This window comes from Orycteropus afer, unplaced genomic scaffold (assembly GCF_000298275.1).
Source record: "Orycteropus afer afer isolate SDZICR_OR568_19922 unplaced genomic scaffold, OryAfe1.0 scaffold00074, whole genome shotgun sequence".
Lineage (NCBI taxonomy): Eukaryota > Metazoa > Chordata > Mammalia > Tubulidentata > Orycteropodidae > Orycteropus > Orycteropus afer.
In genome coordinates, this window is record NW_006921661.1 from 10,602,681 (window position 1) to 10,619,211 (window position 16,531).

Below are 16,531 nucleotides of genomic sequence, written 5' to 3' on the forward strand. Positions count from 1 at the left end.
GCTGGTAATCCTGTCTTTCTCTTGTAGGGTTAGAGGAGGTCAGAACATGTGGCCTCCTTGCTGCTTTTGCACCCACAATTTTCGTTCTCTTTGTATGTTATCTACGTAAGCAGAGTATTGTGTTGTGCTCCTCTATTTAACTAGTCGGCAGCACTTATGCACTTGCTACCTATCTCCTTTCCCACTGTCAGCCTCCCATATGTCCCTGCTGTCCTTGGCAAACAGAGCCTATTCTTAGGTCCCTGGAATCCAAATGAGAATGCTGTCACTTTAAAATCCAAAATGTCCCCTACTTGTCAAGATTCAAAATGGCTGTACTCTCGGTCACTTTAAATATCCAAAATGGCCACCGCTTGTAAACATTCAAAATGGCTGCGCCCTCGATCACTTTAAATATCCAAAGTGACCGCGCTGCTGGTTGTAAACAATCAAAATGGCTGCGCTCTCTGGACAGCCGAAAATCCGCAGCTCATCTCCCTCCTTGCTGTTTCCCTTCCTAGTCATAGGCCACCAGCACAGTTGTCCCGGCAGCCCTTGGCAACCAGGGCTGATCTTTAGGTTAATTCTCAGGTCCCAACACCACTGGGAAACATTTAGGCTGGTGTTCCCGTCAGAGTAACTAACAGTATGCTGCTCTGACCGTCTCCGTACTCACTGTTTCCATTCAGGTTTTTCCATTAGTTGGTGTCTAATCCACTTCTGTATACTTCCTTTTAAAGCTCAGGGCTCCAGGATTATCTTCCGTATCTGTCAATTGGTTTCTCTTTTCTTTGTTTAAAAGGGTCTGTGTAGCCTGTCTGCCTATTTGACCATCTTACCAGAAGTCCCCACATCTTACATTTATATAGCACTTTAAAAAATACTGCCAGTCATATTTTGCTTTTCATAGTATCTAGCTTACAGGGTTAACTTAAGAACTACCAGAAGGATAAATGAGATAACATAAATGAATTAATAACAACAGTTTCTGTACAGTGAACAACTTACTATCTATATGTATTAATCCTCAGCATTTACTATTTCCATTTTAAAGATGAGGAAATTTGAGATTCAGTGAGGGAAAATAATTTGCCCAAGGTCTCACAAGCTTTAAGGTAGTAAAATAAGCAAACACAAACCAAAGACAGACCTAGACAAAGACAATTTCTCTGCCACTAGAGCATAAGAGAGTAAGACACAGCTATGTAGAAATCAGGAAGAGTTTTTGATTCTGCCACTTCAGGGCATTACAATCTTAGGAAAGCCAGTCAGCTTCCCTGATCCTTAATTTCCTTGACTATAAAATGAGAATAATAGCTACCTTACTTCAGGGCTATTGTAAAATCTCAGCCCTGACTGCCATCTAGCTTTGCTTATTCTCTTATGCCATAAAGCTAGTTCTGCTTATACTCTTATACCATAAAGCCAGGAAATTATATTCTCTACATTTAGTTTCTCCTTTTCTAAGAAGAAATTTTACAAAAGCATCCTGAATTTTACCTCTTCTTTCTTCTTAGGGTCTGACATGGGATTCCGGAAAAGAGGGGAATCTCCAAAAGGTGAGTAGGTTAGACTATTGATGTGCTGTTGGAGGACAGCCTGCTGGGCAGCAGAAGCATTTGGATCTGTCAAAGCTTAACAAAAGACAAAGAAAAAAAAGTGTTAGCCCAAGGATCCACTCCATTTTTACCAAGAGAACTCAGCACTTTTTTTGGGGGATGTGGTCTCCAAAATGTTCAGACTCACTCAACAGTATTAGTGGAGAGGAAAAAAAAAAAGTGAAAGAAATCAAGAATCCAATAAACTAATGGCCCAAAGATATAGAAAGGTGTTTTATAAGAGATGACACACATAGAAATTCATGTAGAAAATGTTCATCACCAGTAATAAAGAAATAAAATTAAAATATCCTTGAAGAATATTTCATTCCTACCTCACTACTCATGACTCGCACAGCTGTAACAAGTGTTACGGCCTCTGACTTACAGAAACATTATAAATTGGCTTAATCTGTCTGAAGAAAACATTATGACAGTACATACGGCAAGTACTGGTTTTATAGTTTTTAACCTTGTCATTTCAATCATAGGAATTTAAACCAAGGATTTAATTATATTAGAAACAAAATAAAGAAATATTCATAGATGTTCAATGAACATTATCTGTAACAGTCAAGACTTGGAAATAATCTATGTGATCAACGTAACAGTTGTAAAAATTAAGACACATAAGCATGTAGTATAATAAGTATATAGGATTATATACTTAGTAAAAACAACGTGTTTCATTATGGAAATATGAAGGCATCTTTAATAAGTAAAAACTCATAAATAAAAATTATATACTAAAGATATAAAGGAAGAAAGCATAATAAAAAAAAAAAACAGTTCAGATATACTTATGCATTTATTATGTACATGTAATATGCATATTATATTTAAGTAAGAACTGAAAGGGAAAAAAATATCACCCAATCAGACTAATTTTCTTTCAAAGTATGAGAACAAGCAAGCATCTGTCTTCAGTCACAGAGAATAACAGACACAAGTCAAGGAACAATGAAAACTATATTCATAATATACAATTAAATAATCAACTGAAAACAAAAAACTATCTCCATTATACTTTGACTAAGAGACCTTTGAAAGATAAAATCAATCTTTGAAAAAATGACTAGACAAAGAACACTTTTCAAAAGAATTAACCAATTTAATTCTTAAATTATGATAAAGAGCTATATATACATATACACATACACTTATTCACATACATATACACACAGGCAGTCCCTGGGTTACAGGATAACCAGTAGTTACGACCAACTCCTGTAAAGCTTATCATACTAAAAATTCGAAGTACATATGATGGCTCATAACAAATGGGCACTACTTTGCAACATGCATAAAAATATTATTACGATGACTATATTATGATGTTAAAGATGATTTAGTGTATCTGGAAACATTTAATGTTTTTTATGCATAGAAAGGTACACTATATACTAAAACAAATATATGTATGTATGTGTGTGTATATATATATATATGGGTCACCCATAGTGGACAGATTTCAACAGAGCTTCCAGACCAAGATGGACTGGGAAGAAGAATGGTGATCTACTTTGGAAAACACTGGCCACTGAAAACCTCATGAATAGCAGTGAAACACTATCTGATATAGTGCCAGAAAATGAGCCCCTTAGGTTGGAAGGCATGTAAAAAATACTGACATGTCAAATATATTGATATCACAGATATTTGGCATTTCGGTCTACTTTACATGTACAATTCAGTGACATTAATAACATTCATCCCATTGAACACACATCACCACTGTTTCAAATTTTTTCATTACCTTTAACAGCTCAGTCACTGCCCCCTCCACAAGATAACACTCCCCTTTTCACCCACCCCAGGATTAAGACATTTGAGATAAAATTTTTTTATTTTCTTTATAGACATTTATAAGGAGTCTTAAAAGCTTGCGAGCAACCATCTAACATACAACTATTGGTATGTACTTGGTTGGAGTGAAAGAGGAAACTAAAGACTAAAAGAAACTAGTTTATAGGACTAATGGTCTATATAAACCACACCCTGATCTATACTACCTTGAGACCAGAACTAGACAGTGTCAGGCAAATACTACCAACCGTTCCCAGCAAGGACAAAATAGAGGTCCCTCCCAAAAAAGGAGGACAAAAATCAAGTTCCGAAAAAAGGCCATATTTATTGGACAGAAGAGACCAGAGGAACCCCCAAGACTACTTCCTGCCATGGCATACCCTTTAAATTCCTCACCTGTCAGTGTGCTGAACTGTGGTGGCTTGTGTGTTGCTGTAAGGCCAGAAGCTATACAACTGGTATTTCTAATACCAGCAGGGTCACCCATAGTGGACAGATTTCAACAGAGCTTCCAGACCAAGATGGACTGGGAAGAAGAATGGTGATCTACTTTGGAAAACACTGGCCACTGAAAACCTCATGAATAGCAGTGAAACACTATCTGATATAGTGCCAGAAAATGAGCCCCTTAGGTTGGAAGGCACTCAAAATACAACTGGGGAAGAGCTGCCTCCACAAAGTAGAGTTGACCTTAATGACGTGAATGGAGTAAAGCTTTTGGGGTCTTCATTTGTTGATGTGGCATGACTAAAAACAGGAAGAAACAGCTGTAAACATCCAATAATAGGAACATGCAATGTACAAAGTATGAATCTAGGAAAACTGGAAGCTGTCAAAAATGAAATGGAATGCATGAAGATCGATACCCTAGGCACTGATAAACTAAAATGGACAGGTATTGGCCATTTTGAATCAGAATCTTATGGTCGACTATGCTAGTAATGACAAATTGAAGAGGAACAGAGTCATATTCATTTTCAAAAAGAACATTTCAAGATCCATTCTGAGGTACAATGCTGTCAGTGATACGATAATATCCATACAACTAATAAGGAAGATGTTAATATTACTATTATTCAGATTTATGTATCAATTAAAGTCAAAGATGAAGAAATTGAAGATTTTTAACAACTTCTGCAGTCTGAAATTGATCAAACATGCAATCAAGATGCATTGCTAATTACTGGTGACTGGAATGCAAAAGCTGTAAACAAAGAAGCAACACTGGTAGATACAAATTGTGCCTATACATATGGACCTTGCCAGATGGAATCAACAGGAATCAAACTGGCTACATCTGTGGAATGAGATGATGGAGAAGCTCAATACCAGTCAGAATAAGGTCAGGAGCTGACTCTGGAACAGACCATCAACTGCTCATAAGCAAGTTCAAGTTAAAGCTGAAGAAACTTAAAACAAGTACACAAGAGCCAACACACTACTTGGATTGTATTCCACCTGAATTTAGAGACCATCTGAAAAAGAGATCTGACACACTAAACACCAACAACTGAAGACCAGATGAGTTGTGGGATGACATCAAGAACATCATACACAAGGTAATCAAAAGGTCATTAAAAAGACAGGAAAGGAAGAAAAGACCAAAATGGATGTCAAGAGACACTCTGAAACTTGCTCTTGAATGCACAGTAGCTAAAGCAAATGGAAGAGAAAATGAAATAAAAGAGATGAACAGAAGATTTCAAAGAGCAGCTCAAGAAGACTAAAGTATTATAATGAAATGTGCAAAGACCTGGAGTTAGAAAACCAAAATGGAAAAACAAACTTGGCATTTCTCAACCTGAAAGAACTGAAGATAATATTCAAGCCTTGAGTTGCAATGCTGAAAGAATCTATGGACAAAATATTGAATGATGCAGGAAGCATCAAAAAAAGATGGAAGAAATACACTGTATCAAAAAGAACTGGTTGATGTTCAACCATTTCAGGAAGTAGCATATGATCAAGAGACAACGGTATTCAAGGAAGAAGTCCAAGCTGCACTGAAGGAACTGACGAATAATAAGATTCCAGGAATTGATGGAATATCCACCGAGATGTTTCAACAAACGGATGCTGCACTGGAGGAGCTTACTCATTTACACCAAGAAATCTGGAAGACAGCTACCTGGCCAAGTGACTGGAAGACATCGATATCTGTGCCCAATCCAAAGAAAGGTGATCCAACAGAATGGAAATTATTAAACAATATCATTACCACATACAAGTAAAATTGATGATAATTCAAAAACAGCTACAGCAATACATGGACAGGAAACTTCCAGAAATTCAAGCTGGATTCAGAAGAGGACCTGTAAAAAGGGATATAAAAGGGGTATCATAGCTGATGTCAGATGGGCCTTGGTTGAAAGCAAAGAATACCAGAAAGATGTTTACTTGTGTTTTATTGCCTATCCAAAGGCAGCTGACTGCATGGATCATAACAAATTATGCATAACATCGTGAAGAATGGGAATTCCAGATCACTTAACTGTACTCACAAGGAACTTATACAACCAGAACAAGGGGACACTGCATGGTTTAAAATCAGGAAGGGTGTGTATCAGGGTTGTATCCTTTCACTGTATTTATTCAATTTGTATGCTGAGTAAATAATCTGAGAAGCTGGACCATATGAAGAACACAGCATCAGGACAGGAGGAGGACTCATTAACAACCTGTGATGTGCAGATGACACAACCCTGCTTGCTGAAAGTGAAGATGACTTGAAGCACTTACTGATGAAGATCAGAGACTACAGCCTTTGGCATAGATTACACCTCAATATAAAGAAAACCAAAATCCTCACAAGTGGACCAATAAACAGCATCATGATAAGTGGAGAAAAGACTGAAATTGTCAGGGATATCATTTTGGATCCACAATCAATAGCCATGGAAGCAGGAGTCAAAAAATCAAACAGATTTGCCCAAATAGACTGGGCAAATCTACTGCAAAAGACTGCTTTAAAGTGTTAAGAAGCAAAGATGTCATGATGAAAATAAGGTACACCCTAACCCAAACCATGGTATTTTCAATAGCCTCACATGCATATGAAAGCTGGATGAGTAAGAACAGCTGAGGCCTTTGACATATGAGTTGAACATTTACCTGAGGTAGATACACTCCTTGAAGAGAACAATCATGGGAGATAGAAGGGCTGTTCATGCACAGGGAGACAGCTCAGGGGGCAGGGATGCATGGAGGGATGGACATAGGGAAGTGGTAACTATCTGGAGGAAGTGGGTGGGGAGCTGTTGCATTGGGGTAAATTGTAGTCAAGGTCATGAGACAAAGTATATGTGAACTGCTGTATGGAAAGTCAATTTGCTCTGTAAATTTTCACCCAAATCACAATTTAAAAAAAAAGAAAAAAAGAACAGTTGATGCCTTTGAAATTGGCAAAGAATACGGAAAATACCATGGACTGCTAGAAGACCAAACAAACCTATCTTGGAAGAAATGCAGCCAGAATGCTCCCTGGAAGTGAGAATGGCCAGACTTTGTCACACATACTTTGGTCATGCTGTCAGAAGGGACCATTCCCTGGAGAAAGATATCATGCTTGGTAAAGTAGAGGGGTCAGAAAAAAAGGGGAAGACTCAAGTGAAAGCCATGACAAGAACAGACATATGCACACCCAGTTCACTGCAGCACTATTTACAAAAGCCAAAAGATGGAAAAAACCTAGGGGTCCATCAACTGAGGAATGGATAACCAAACTATGGTATATACACACAATGGAATACTGTGCAACCCTAAAGAATAACCTAGAATCTTCAAAACATCGCATAATGTGGATGAACTCGGAGGACATTACGCTGAATGAAATAAGTCAATCACAGAAGGACAAATATTGTATTAGCCTGTTATTGTAAAAGCCAAGGTAAAGTTTATCTATGGAAGGAAATTTTCTTTGTTGGTTACCAGGGGTGGGAAGGGAAGGGAGGGAACACTGTTAGATAGGTAGAGGTAAGTACTGATTTGGGTGAAGAGAAGGGTAATGTACCAAATATGAGTGATCAACATGGTGCCAATGAGGAAGAGGAAGACACAGAGATGTACATAGGAGGTGTACAGACAACAAAGGTGAACCTCTTTGCACATACAGTACTGTGTTGTCAGTGAAGGCAAACATAGGTATATAGGTGGATAGATGGGTGGACAGGCTTAACTATTAGGTATGTCTATGAAGCGGGGAGTGTACCCAAGATCATGTACAGGGTTAGCAGACAATGGTCCTATAAGTGTATTTGTATGATCTGAATTCCCAGGTGTATAGTAGAGCTGAAAAGGGACAAGACTGTAGTCACTTCTTGGTCACAGCCAGCTACCCAGAAAACCAAGTAGTTGAACCTGTGGGCTCAGGACCATAGTCACAAGGGACATCAAGCTCAATCGGCATAACATACTACACAAAATACTGTTCCACCTCCTACTTTGGCGAGTAGCGACTGGGATCTTAAAAGCTGGCAAGCAGCCATCTAGATGCAACAATGGGTCTCTCCCCGTCCAGAGCAAAGTAGAATGAAGAAAACCAAAAATTCATGGATACAATAGTCCTAACAACTGATACACCATGTGATCCTCAGCCTATACAACTATGAGACTAGAAGACCTAGATGGTATTTGGCTACCACTGTCCACCACTCAGAGGGGGATCTATGTAGAAGACCCTGCATAGAGAGGGAGAACAATGTGGAACAAAATTCAACATCATTTGGGGAAAAAAAGGGGGGGAGGGGAGAACCAGGTTTGCTGGTCTGATAGAGCCTGGTGGAACTACTGAGACTATGGCCCCTAGCTGCCCTTCAGGTCTGGAATTGAATCCCACTCCTATGGCTTCCAGCCAAACAAAACACAGGCATATGAGCTGAACATTTAAAATACGTAAATACACTCCTTGGAGAGAACAATCATGGGAGAAAGAAGGGCTGTTAATGTACAGGGAGACAGTTCAGGGGGAAGGAGTACATGGAGGGATGGACACAGGGAAGAGGTAACTATTGGGAGGAAATGGGAGGGAAGCTGTTGCACTGGGGTAAATTATAGTCAATGTCATGAGACAAAGTGTATGTGAACTGCTGTATGGAAAGTGAATTTGCTGTGTAAATTTTCACTCAAATCACACACAAAAAAAAAAGCAGGGGGAAGAATCTCAACAAGATAGACTGAAAAGTAGAGGGTCAGCAAAAAATGGGAAGACTCTCAACAAGATTGACACAGTGGCTGCAATGATAGGTTCAAGCATAGCAAAGACTGTGTGGATGGAGCAGGCAGTGTTTCATTCTGTTGTACGGAAGGTCACTGTGCACTGGATCAGACTCGATAGCACCAACAACATGTATATAGATACAAGCTTCTTCAGAGAACTCAGCCTAAGACAGAAAGCCTCAAAAACTGAAGTTTTTAAGGTAAGTAAGGGATTCTCACAATAAGTAAATAAGTAAAAGGTGGACTCATATGAGCTCTAAAATACCTTTCAACTAAAATTCTGTGATGCAAACATGTACATTCTAAAAATCAATACAATTAGTGGACAGTTAATATAGACAATTGAACTGTTAAATTTTGTATTATAAATTTTTAGTTCCTTTTGAAAAATAGGTAGATTATTAAAAATCAGTTAAAAAGCTATCAAATAAAAATGGCAGGTTAAGGTGTTTATGCTCCCTTCTTTTTCTGAAAAATAATACTGTGATTTGGGTGAATGTTTACAAAGCAAATTAGTTCTCCATTCAACAACTTATATACATTTTATCTTGAAACAGTAGTTGCAATATGCTAATTCCTTCTGCTGAAAACAACCAAAAATGAGAGGAAAAAAAAAAATGAAAACGTCACCTTTAATGACGAACTGACAACTGACTATCAAATTCATACAGAGATCAATTAGAACTCTAATTGATCTCTGCTTCCTCCAAAGACCCCATGAAATCTATGGCAACATAAAACGAAATGTATTTATATAAACCTACAATGACAAGGAGTAAAAGGGGGCAAATGAATAGTTAAGAAAATATAACACATTTCTATGAGAAAGAAAAGGACAGAGGACTGATAACTAATAAAGCAGGATAAAGCAAACTATAGCTTAGATTACACTCAAAGGTGGTTATAGCCAAAAATGGAGACTAGGTGCCCAGGAGAATGACAAAAAGGTTAGGGGTTCAAGAATACCAAAACAGATAAAGTGGGACTGAAAATAGAAGGAAAAATTAATAAGACGGTATACAAAAAAACTGTAACCTATTTTCCTCCTAATCCCTGAATACTAAACAAGTAAGCCAAAATATCAGAGAGTGCATCTAATGAACCAAGTAAACCAGATGGAAAGAACAACAGCAACTTTGTGAGCAGTGGTATTGTCCCAGAGCTAAGGATTTCGCATTATAATATTTAGAGTACTTTAAGACAATAGCTGGTTCTTAGCCTGCTTACCCTAAAGCAGTATCCACTGGTAAATCCACACATATAGAGCTGACAATTTTTTATTATTTTATTCTCAAATATGAATGGAAAGGATTATCAAACACTAAAGAGGAGGATCAAAGCAAAATAACTCTGGAGATTTAATAAAAAGAACTTCCCCTGAAAGTTTTTTTTTTTAAATGCCAATTAACAAAATCAGAGTTTAAAAAAACCTGAATCTAAGAACTACATGCTTGAAAAAAAAAAGAACATCCAGAACAAGAAAGAATTCTTAGAAAATAAAGGTTTAAAAAGATTTGGAAGACAATAAAAACCTCTAAGAATGTAGAACTAAAAGAAAATAAAGGAAAAAAAAGAGAGACAGACAGGAGGGGTCCACAAACTTTCCTATGAAGGGTCAGATAACAAATATTTTAACTTTGCAGGCCAAATGGTCTGTTTCAACTACTCAACTCTGCCATTACAATGTGACAGCAGCCACAGAAAACACATAAACAAGGAAACAATGGTTGTATTCCAACAAAACTTTGTTTACATAAAAGAGGTAGAGGAAGAGATTTGGCATACAGTTAAACACAGTGAGGCAGTGTCAACTACTGACATTTTGAGTCAAATAATTCTTTGTGAGAGGCTGTGCTGTGCATTGTAGAATGATTCACAGCATTCCTGATCTTTACTTACTAAATACCAGTAGCACAGCTTCCCCAGTTTGATAACCAAAAATGTCTCCAGATTTTGCCAAATGTCCCTAGGGTGGAGGGGGTCTGGAGGGTGGGGAAGCAGATGCAAAGTTATCCCGTATCGATATAAGAACTACTGGCTTAATAGGCTTTCCAGAAAAAGAACAGAATACAAAGGGAAGGAATTACATGAAAATGTAATATAGGATAGCTATGAGTCAGAATGGACTTGATGTCAACGGATTTGATTTGGTTTTTTGGATATAACTACATACATTAAATTTGCAAAGGTTTATCAAAATGTGGAACATGTATCATGGTAGTACAGAAGATAAATTTAAATTTAGTAGTATCTGTCTTCCTATCTATCCATTCATTCTTATCCACCTACCTACCCACCTACCTATCCATCCAACCACCCACTGGTCTATCTCACAGTTACTCTATTTACACCAAGTGATATTAAATTCTTATTCTGGTAGAACAACGTTTTATCTATCTATATATCTGTATCTATAAGTAAATAAATAAAACATTAATTTTCTTAAGTTACCTGTGAATAATAAAGGTGGTAGGCAAATATGGCAAAAACTAGGAAGGGGTATTTGAATGAATGGAATTTGAAAAACACTTCAATAGGTAAAACTACAATTAGTAAATATAGTTATATTGGGAGAAGTAAATAAAGAAGATAGAGTTTGATAAGTGAGCTAAATTCTCACCTACCATAACAAGTTCAATTTACTGTATACTTAATAAAGCAAAGCACAGAAATACAAGCACATCATTTAGAGACAGGGACTTAATTATACCCCAGATGAATTAAAAGAAGTAACATAAGTAGTTTATTTGGAGAAGTGGGCCTGAGAGTGGGGAGAAGGGAGCCTGTTGTAAGTACTTCTGTATTATACAATTGTTCATGACTAGCATGTATGTATTACTTTGATGGGGAGAACAGATGTAGAATAGAAAAAGGCCAACAAGGCAACTATTAGCAAGAAATAATCTGAGTATAGCCTTCTAAAGTGACTGACACTTACCTACTGGGACCTGAGGGGCTCCAAAGCCCAAAGTGGCTGTCGTGGTATTAAATCCAGGGCCCCCAAAGGCTCCTGTACCCAGAGGCCCTCCGATCTTAGGTTGGTTGTTCCCAAACAAAGATGCCTGTCCAGCACCAAGAGCTATGGAGACAAGAGGAAAGAAAAAAGTGCCACAAAAGATCCTTTGAATGTTGTGCCATAGGTCAGTTACTTAAAAATATAACACATTTGGCTACTTCAAAATGACTACTCATTTCAACAAAATAAGAGCAAACATAGCAAATGCTACCTATGTCCTAAGGACCCGTGCTATGTACATTACATACATCATAGGCAAAACTCTTAACCTCTCTGTGCTTCAGTTTCCTCAACTACAACACCAGATAACAATATACAGCCTAGAGGTTTAGTCTAAGATTAAAATGAGTTAATACATGTAAACCATTTAGAAAAGACCTGATATATTCTAAACATTAAATATTAGCTATTATCATCTCATTTAATCTTCACAAGTTCCCGAAATAGTAATTATTATACCCATTTCACACATGAGAAAACTGCAGGTTTAGTCTAATCGGCCCACTATTAGATATAATAAATGGTGGAACTGGGGTTCTAACTAGGTACATCTAACAATTCAACCAGCGCTCTTAAACTCTTACTATAGTACAAAATATTGCCAAAAAATAGTCAATTAAATTTCAGTACCTACCAATCAAAATGCTCACGTGACCCAACTGGTATTTTACCTTTTAACTGACATACAGGCTAAGCTATACAAAGTCAAATCCAATATATCTTTGAGTAGAAAAAATTAAGACTTTCAAGGCTAACTATACCATGATACGTACTTTAACTACTATACAATGGCAAATGTGTCTTACAAAAAACTAATGTCCTGTGATAAGGTTACTAAAATAGACTCACATTTCAATGTGAACCAGATCTAATGGAGTAAGAATTTGTCAACAAGGGAAACCTACTGCAGAATCCTGTTAATGTTTTATACCTAATGAATCTTGCATATAGGTCTTATTTATATGTTATCAGCAATGATTTTAAAGGGTAAAATGGGAAAAAAAATTAGTGAATATAAGTTACTGGCAATGTGGAGGACCTGAAGTTCCTTTTTACAGATCAACTGCAAGGGTCTCTTGGCAGAGACATGACATACCAGGAAAATCAAATATACAATCCTTAGAGGTAAAAAATAGTATGTGGCATTTGTTCTGAGATCACAACTAAAAGAAAGGACAGGAAGTTTATAGAGAATCCATAGAACATAAATTAGTGAAGGAGAATACTGAATGGACAAAACATTCTGTAACTATCCAATCTCACTAATAACAAGAAAACAGAAATGTACCCATTCAAAACAGAGAATGGGATTACTTTACCTCGGAAAGGCCAGCTTTGGGGCGAGGTTTAGTAAGACTTCTTCTAAAAGTTTCAAACCATGGAAAACAGTATAAGCTCTATGAAATACTAAAACCACATTCCTCACTCAAACGAGTGAGTGTTTTATAGCACTTTTGAGGAGGATGTGGAGGAAGATGATGATGATTGGTAGTCAAATATCTCCTTACTCTTGATCAAAAAGTTACATGAAACCCGAATGCATAAAATAGATAAAATTTCTGTTCTGGATGGATGTGTAATTCCTGCCCTTGTCTTTGTAGCAGTCCTGGATACAACCCTATGAACCAGTCTAATTATCACTACATTCCAATAATCCACAAAAGAGTAAATGAGGCATAGGTGGGAGATTCAGTTAATCTTGAAAGAGAATGTCTTAAAATATCCTGATTGCATACTCTTCCAATAACTGTTCATAATGGAAGAATCATGTATTTTACCCAGGTCTGTCTTGTTTAATGCACAAATTGCTTTTTATCCTTAATGAAAAGACTTACTAATAATCCAAAACTTATAGGACATTCTGAGTGTGATGTTATATGTGATACTGGTAATGATTTGGCAATCAGTTAAAATATAAAAATATGCTATATTTATGATTAATTGTGGCAGGCATAAAGAAGGTGTGGGGCTCCCCACCTATCTTCTATCACACAAGATAGAAACAGCAGCTCTAGAAAAATCAAATGGCTCAAGGAAAGACTGAAAATGATTATATTCTCCTTGGGACCTTTTAACAAATGTTAGAATTTAATTTTGTCTACGGTATCTATTAGCTTTGGGTAGAAGACTTTCCTTTGTAGATCTTAATGGAGCAATCAATCTCACTAAATGTATCATTAAAATTATTACTTTATGGAAAACGTGAAGAATTAAAACTTCTTAATAGTATTACCAAGTAACTACATAAAAAATGGTATGCCATGCAGGTATATGCCATCACTGTGGAATAAGAAATGCTATGACCATCATTTAATGATTATTCCTTAACCTAAGCATATGGGGGGAGAAAAATCACACATTAAAGGACAGTATAAAACATTTTATACTAAGACTGGTCAAGTAAACCTTAAGAATACAAAGACTGCCTTTACTAGATACCTTTTAACAGACAATAATATTTAATGCATTTAATATTTATATTGTCAACTACTCATGAAAATCCCAAAGGCCTATGTTACAGGAAAATTTATTTTTATTGAGGCATGAGTTTGAATATCCATCACTGAAAATAAGAGGCTGCACAGGACCAGTCACTCAGCCAATGCCCAAAAATACAGGCCAAAGACACATTACTCTATTTGTGATCCCATGAAATTCAGAGTTCCTGAAGATGAGTGTTTGTATAGAAAGATCTCAGAACACATTTCTCTAAAAATCGAAAGTCAGCTTTTACAGAAGTGTTCATCAAGAAATTCCAAGAGTGTGTTTGGTGATTTTCATCATTATTACTTCCCTACGTTAATTACAGCTGCTAAGGGTGGGGTGTAAACTTTACTGGCTATATTTGTCTTTTAGTTTAGTATATGGACAATAAATTAATAAGGAATATATAGTAATAACAAAAAATGTAATGTGATACATATAAGGGAAAACTGTTTAAGAAAAATTGAATATATTCAAATAAATAAAAAGGTTGGACTATCAAATTTTCACAAAGCAGAAGCAACAGAAAAAAAAAATACATTAAAAAAATAATAATCTTGGGCTACAAGAGAAAGCATTCCTAATCAAGACCCGCAAGCCTCAAAGCCAGAGAGGAAAGGACAACTGTCAATACATAAAAATAACAACTTGTACATAAAGATCCTTGGTGGAAATATATGTGACAGAGAGTAGCATCTTATTCAGGTCTTAAGTTCACAGTGTGCAAACTCCAGAGTCACAACAAACCTTGAGAAATCCCTTCATCTCCCCATACCAAAGCTAGTTTTTCCTCCAGGTGTAGAAGAGAATACCGTTTCTCTGGCAGAAAATCAAATGATATGTTCTGTTTAAGTCCAGGGATCACAACGTACAAACAAAAAGAGCTTTTCAGCTTTAGGTTTTTGCAAAATATATACAGGTAAAATGTGGAAAAGTTAAAACACTGAAGTAAGATTCTATCATATAGCTAAAAAGAATTATTATCCATGATAAAGCACTAACAAGCAAATTAAGAAACAATGATCAAACATTATGAATAGTTAATTGAAAGATGCAAATGGACATAAAAATCCATAAAGATATTCACCTTTACCAGTAATTGTTGTTGCTGTTGTTGTTATTTGCCGTCGAGTCGGCCCCGACTCATAACGACCCCTCCTTGGGTTTCCGAGGCAGTATCACTACGGAAGTAGGATTGCCCAACTTTCCTTCCGATGAGTGGCTGGTGGGTTTGAACCGCCAGCCTTCTGGTTAGCAGTCAAGTGCTTTAGGCACTAAGCTACCAGAGCTCCTTACCAGTAATTAGTGAAATGCAAACTGAAGATGCCAATTTCCACTATCATCTATGCCAAAATGAAAAAGCCCACCAATATCGAAAGGATACAAGGAAAATGGCCACTCTTATACAATGTGAGCAAGAATGCAAATTGGCATAGTCTTTTTGCAAAGGTGAATTAGCAGAAGCTACCAAAATTCAAAATATGTGTCTATTCTGACATAATTCCAATTCTAAGTACCAACACTACAGTAATACTAACAAACAAAATTATGTAACAAGGATCTTCATTAGAGCATTGCTAATAATATCACCTAAATCAAATGTGCAAGAACAGGGGAAAAGTTAAGTAAATAATAGTGCGTGTATAGATATTTATATGTGTGTGTATACCCATACACACACATATATATATACATTATAGAATACTACTTTTGTTTTAATGAAATAGAGCTATAGGTACTGACCAAAAAGGAAAAAATAAAAAATGCCTATATGATATGAAATGAAAAAACAAGTCACAGAATACTATTTAAGACAGTTGCTTTCAAACATTTTTGACTAGAGCATATGAAATATATTGAGATCTAAAACACACATACATATATATAACAGGAATACAAGTTTCATAAAGCAATACTTAACCTTAATATGTACAAGGATTTTTTAAATTCTTATTCATAATTTTAAAATCCTGGCTATAATCTACTATATTAATACTGCAACCAACTAATGCATCTCAGCCTTTGGTTTAAAAAATACTCACGTAGAGTATGGTTTCCATTTAAAAACAGCAAAGAACCTATATATAAAATACACGTATGTACAAATATACATGTATATGTGTCTATATAAATGCATGTTTGAAAAATAAGTAGAATTATGGGGAATTGCAGTCAATGTCATGAGACAAAATGTATATGAATTTCTGTAGGGAAATGAATTTGCTCTGTAAACTTTCGCCCAAATCACAATAAAAATTTTAAAAAATAGAAGAAAAATAAATAGAAAGGGGTCTGACAAGATACATCCCAAACTTTTAACAGCTGTTATTTCACAGCTGAAAGACTTTGATTTTTCATGATATTTCTGTACTGCTGGAAGTATTTTGTAAGCACTTTTACCTTTCTTTTAAAAGGAAAAAAACAAATGAAAAGA

At 36.2% G+C, this 16,531-nt stretch overlaps 1 protein-coding gene across 1 annotated transcript in view; it reads right to left on the bottom strand.

Annotated features, from left to right (window-relative positions):
* NUP98 (nucleoporin 98 and 96 precursor) overlaps positions 1-16,531 on the bottom strand; it is a 92,998-nt gene that overhangs the window by 52,618 nt on the left and 23,849 nt on the right. Inside the window, exons 11-12 of the mRNA XM_042780961.1 lie at positions 11,536-11,676; positions 1,480-1,613 (exon numbers count right to left, since the gene is read on the bottom strand). Of these exons, the coding sequence (XP_042636895.1) occupies positions 1,480-1,613; positions 11,536-11,676 (275 nt within the window). The remainder of the gene's footprint in view (positions 1-1,479; positions 1,614-11,535; positions 11,677-16,531) is intronic.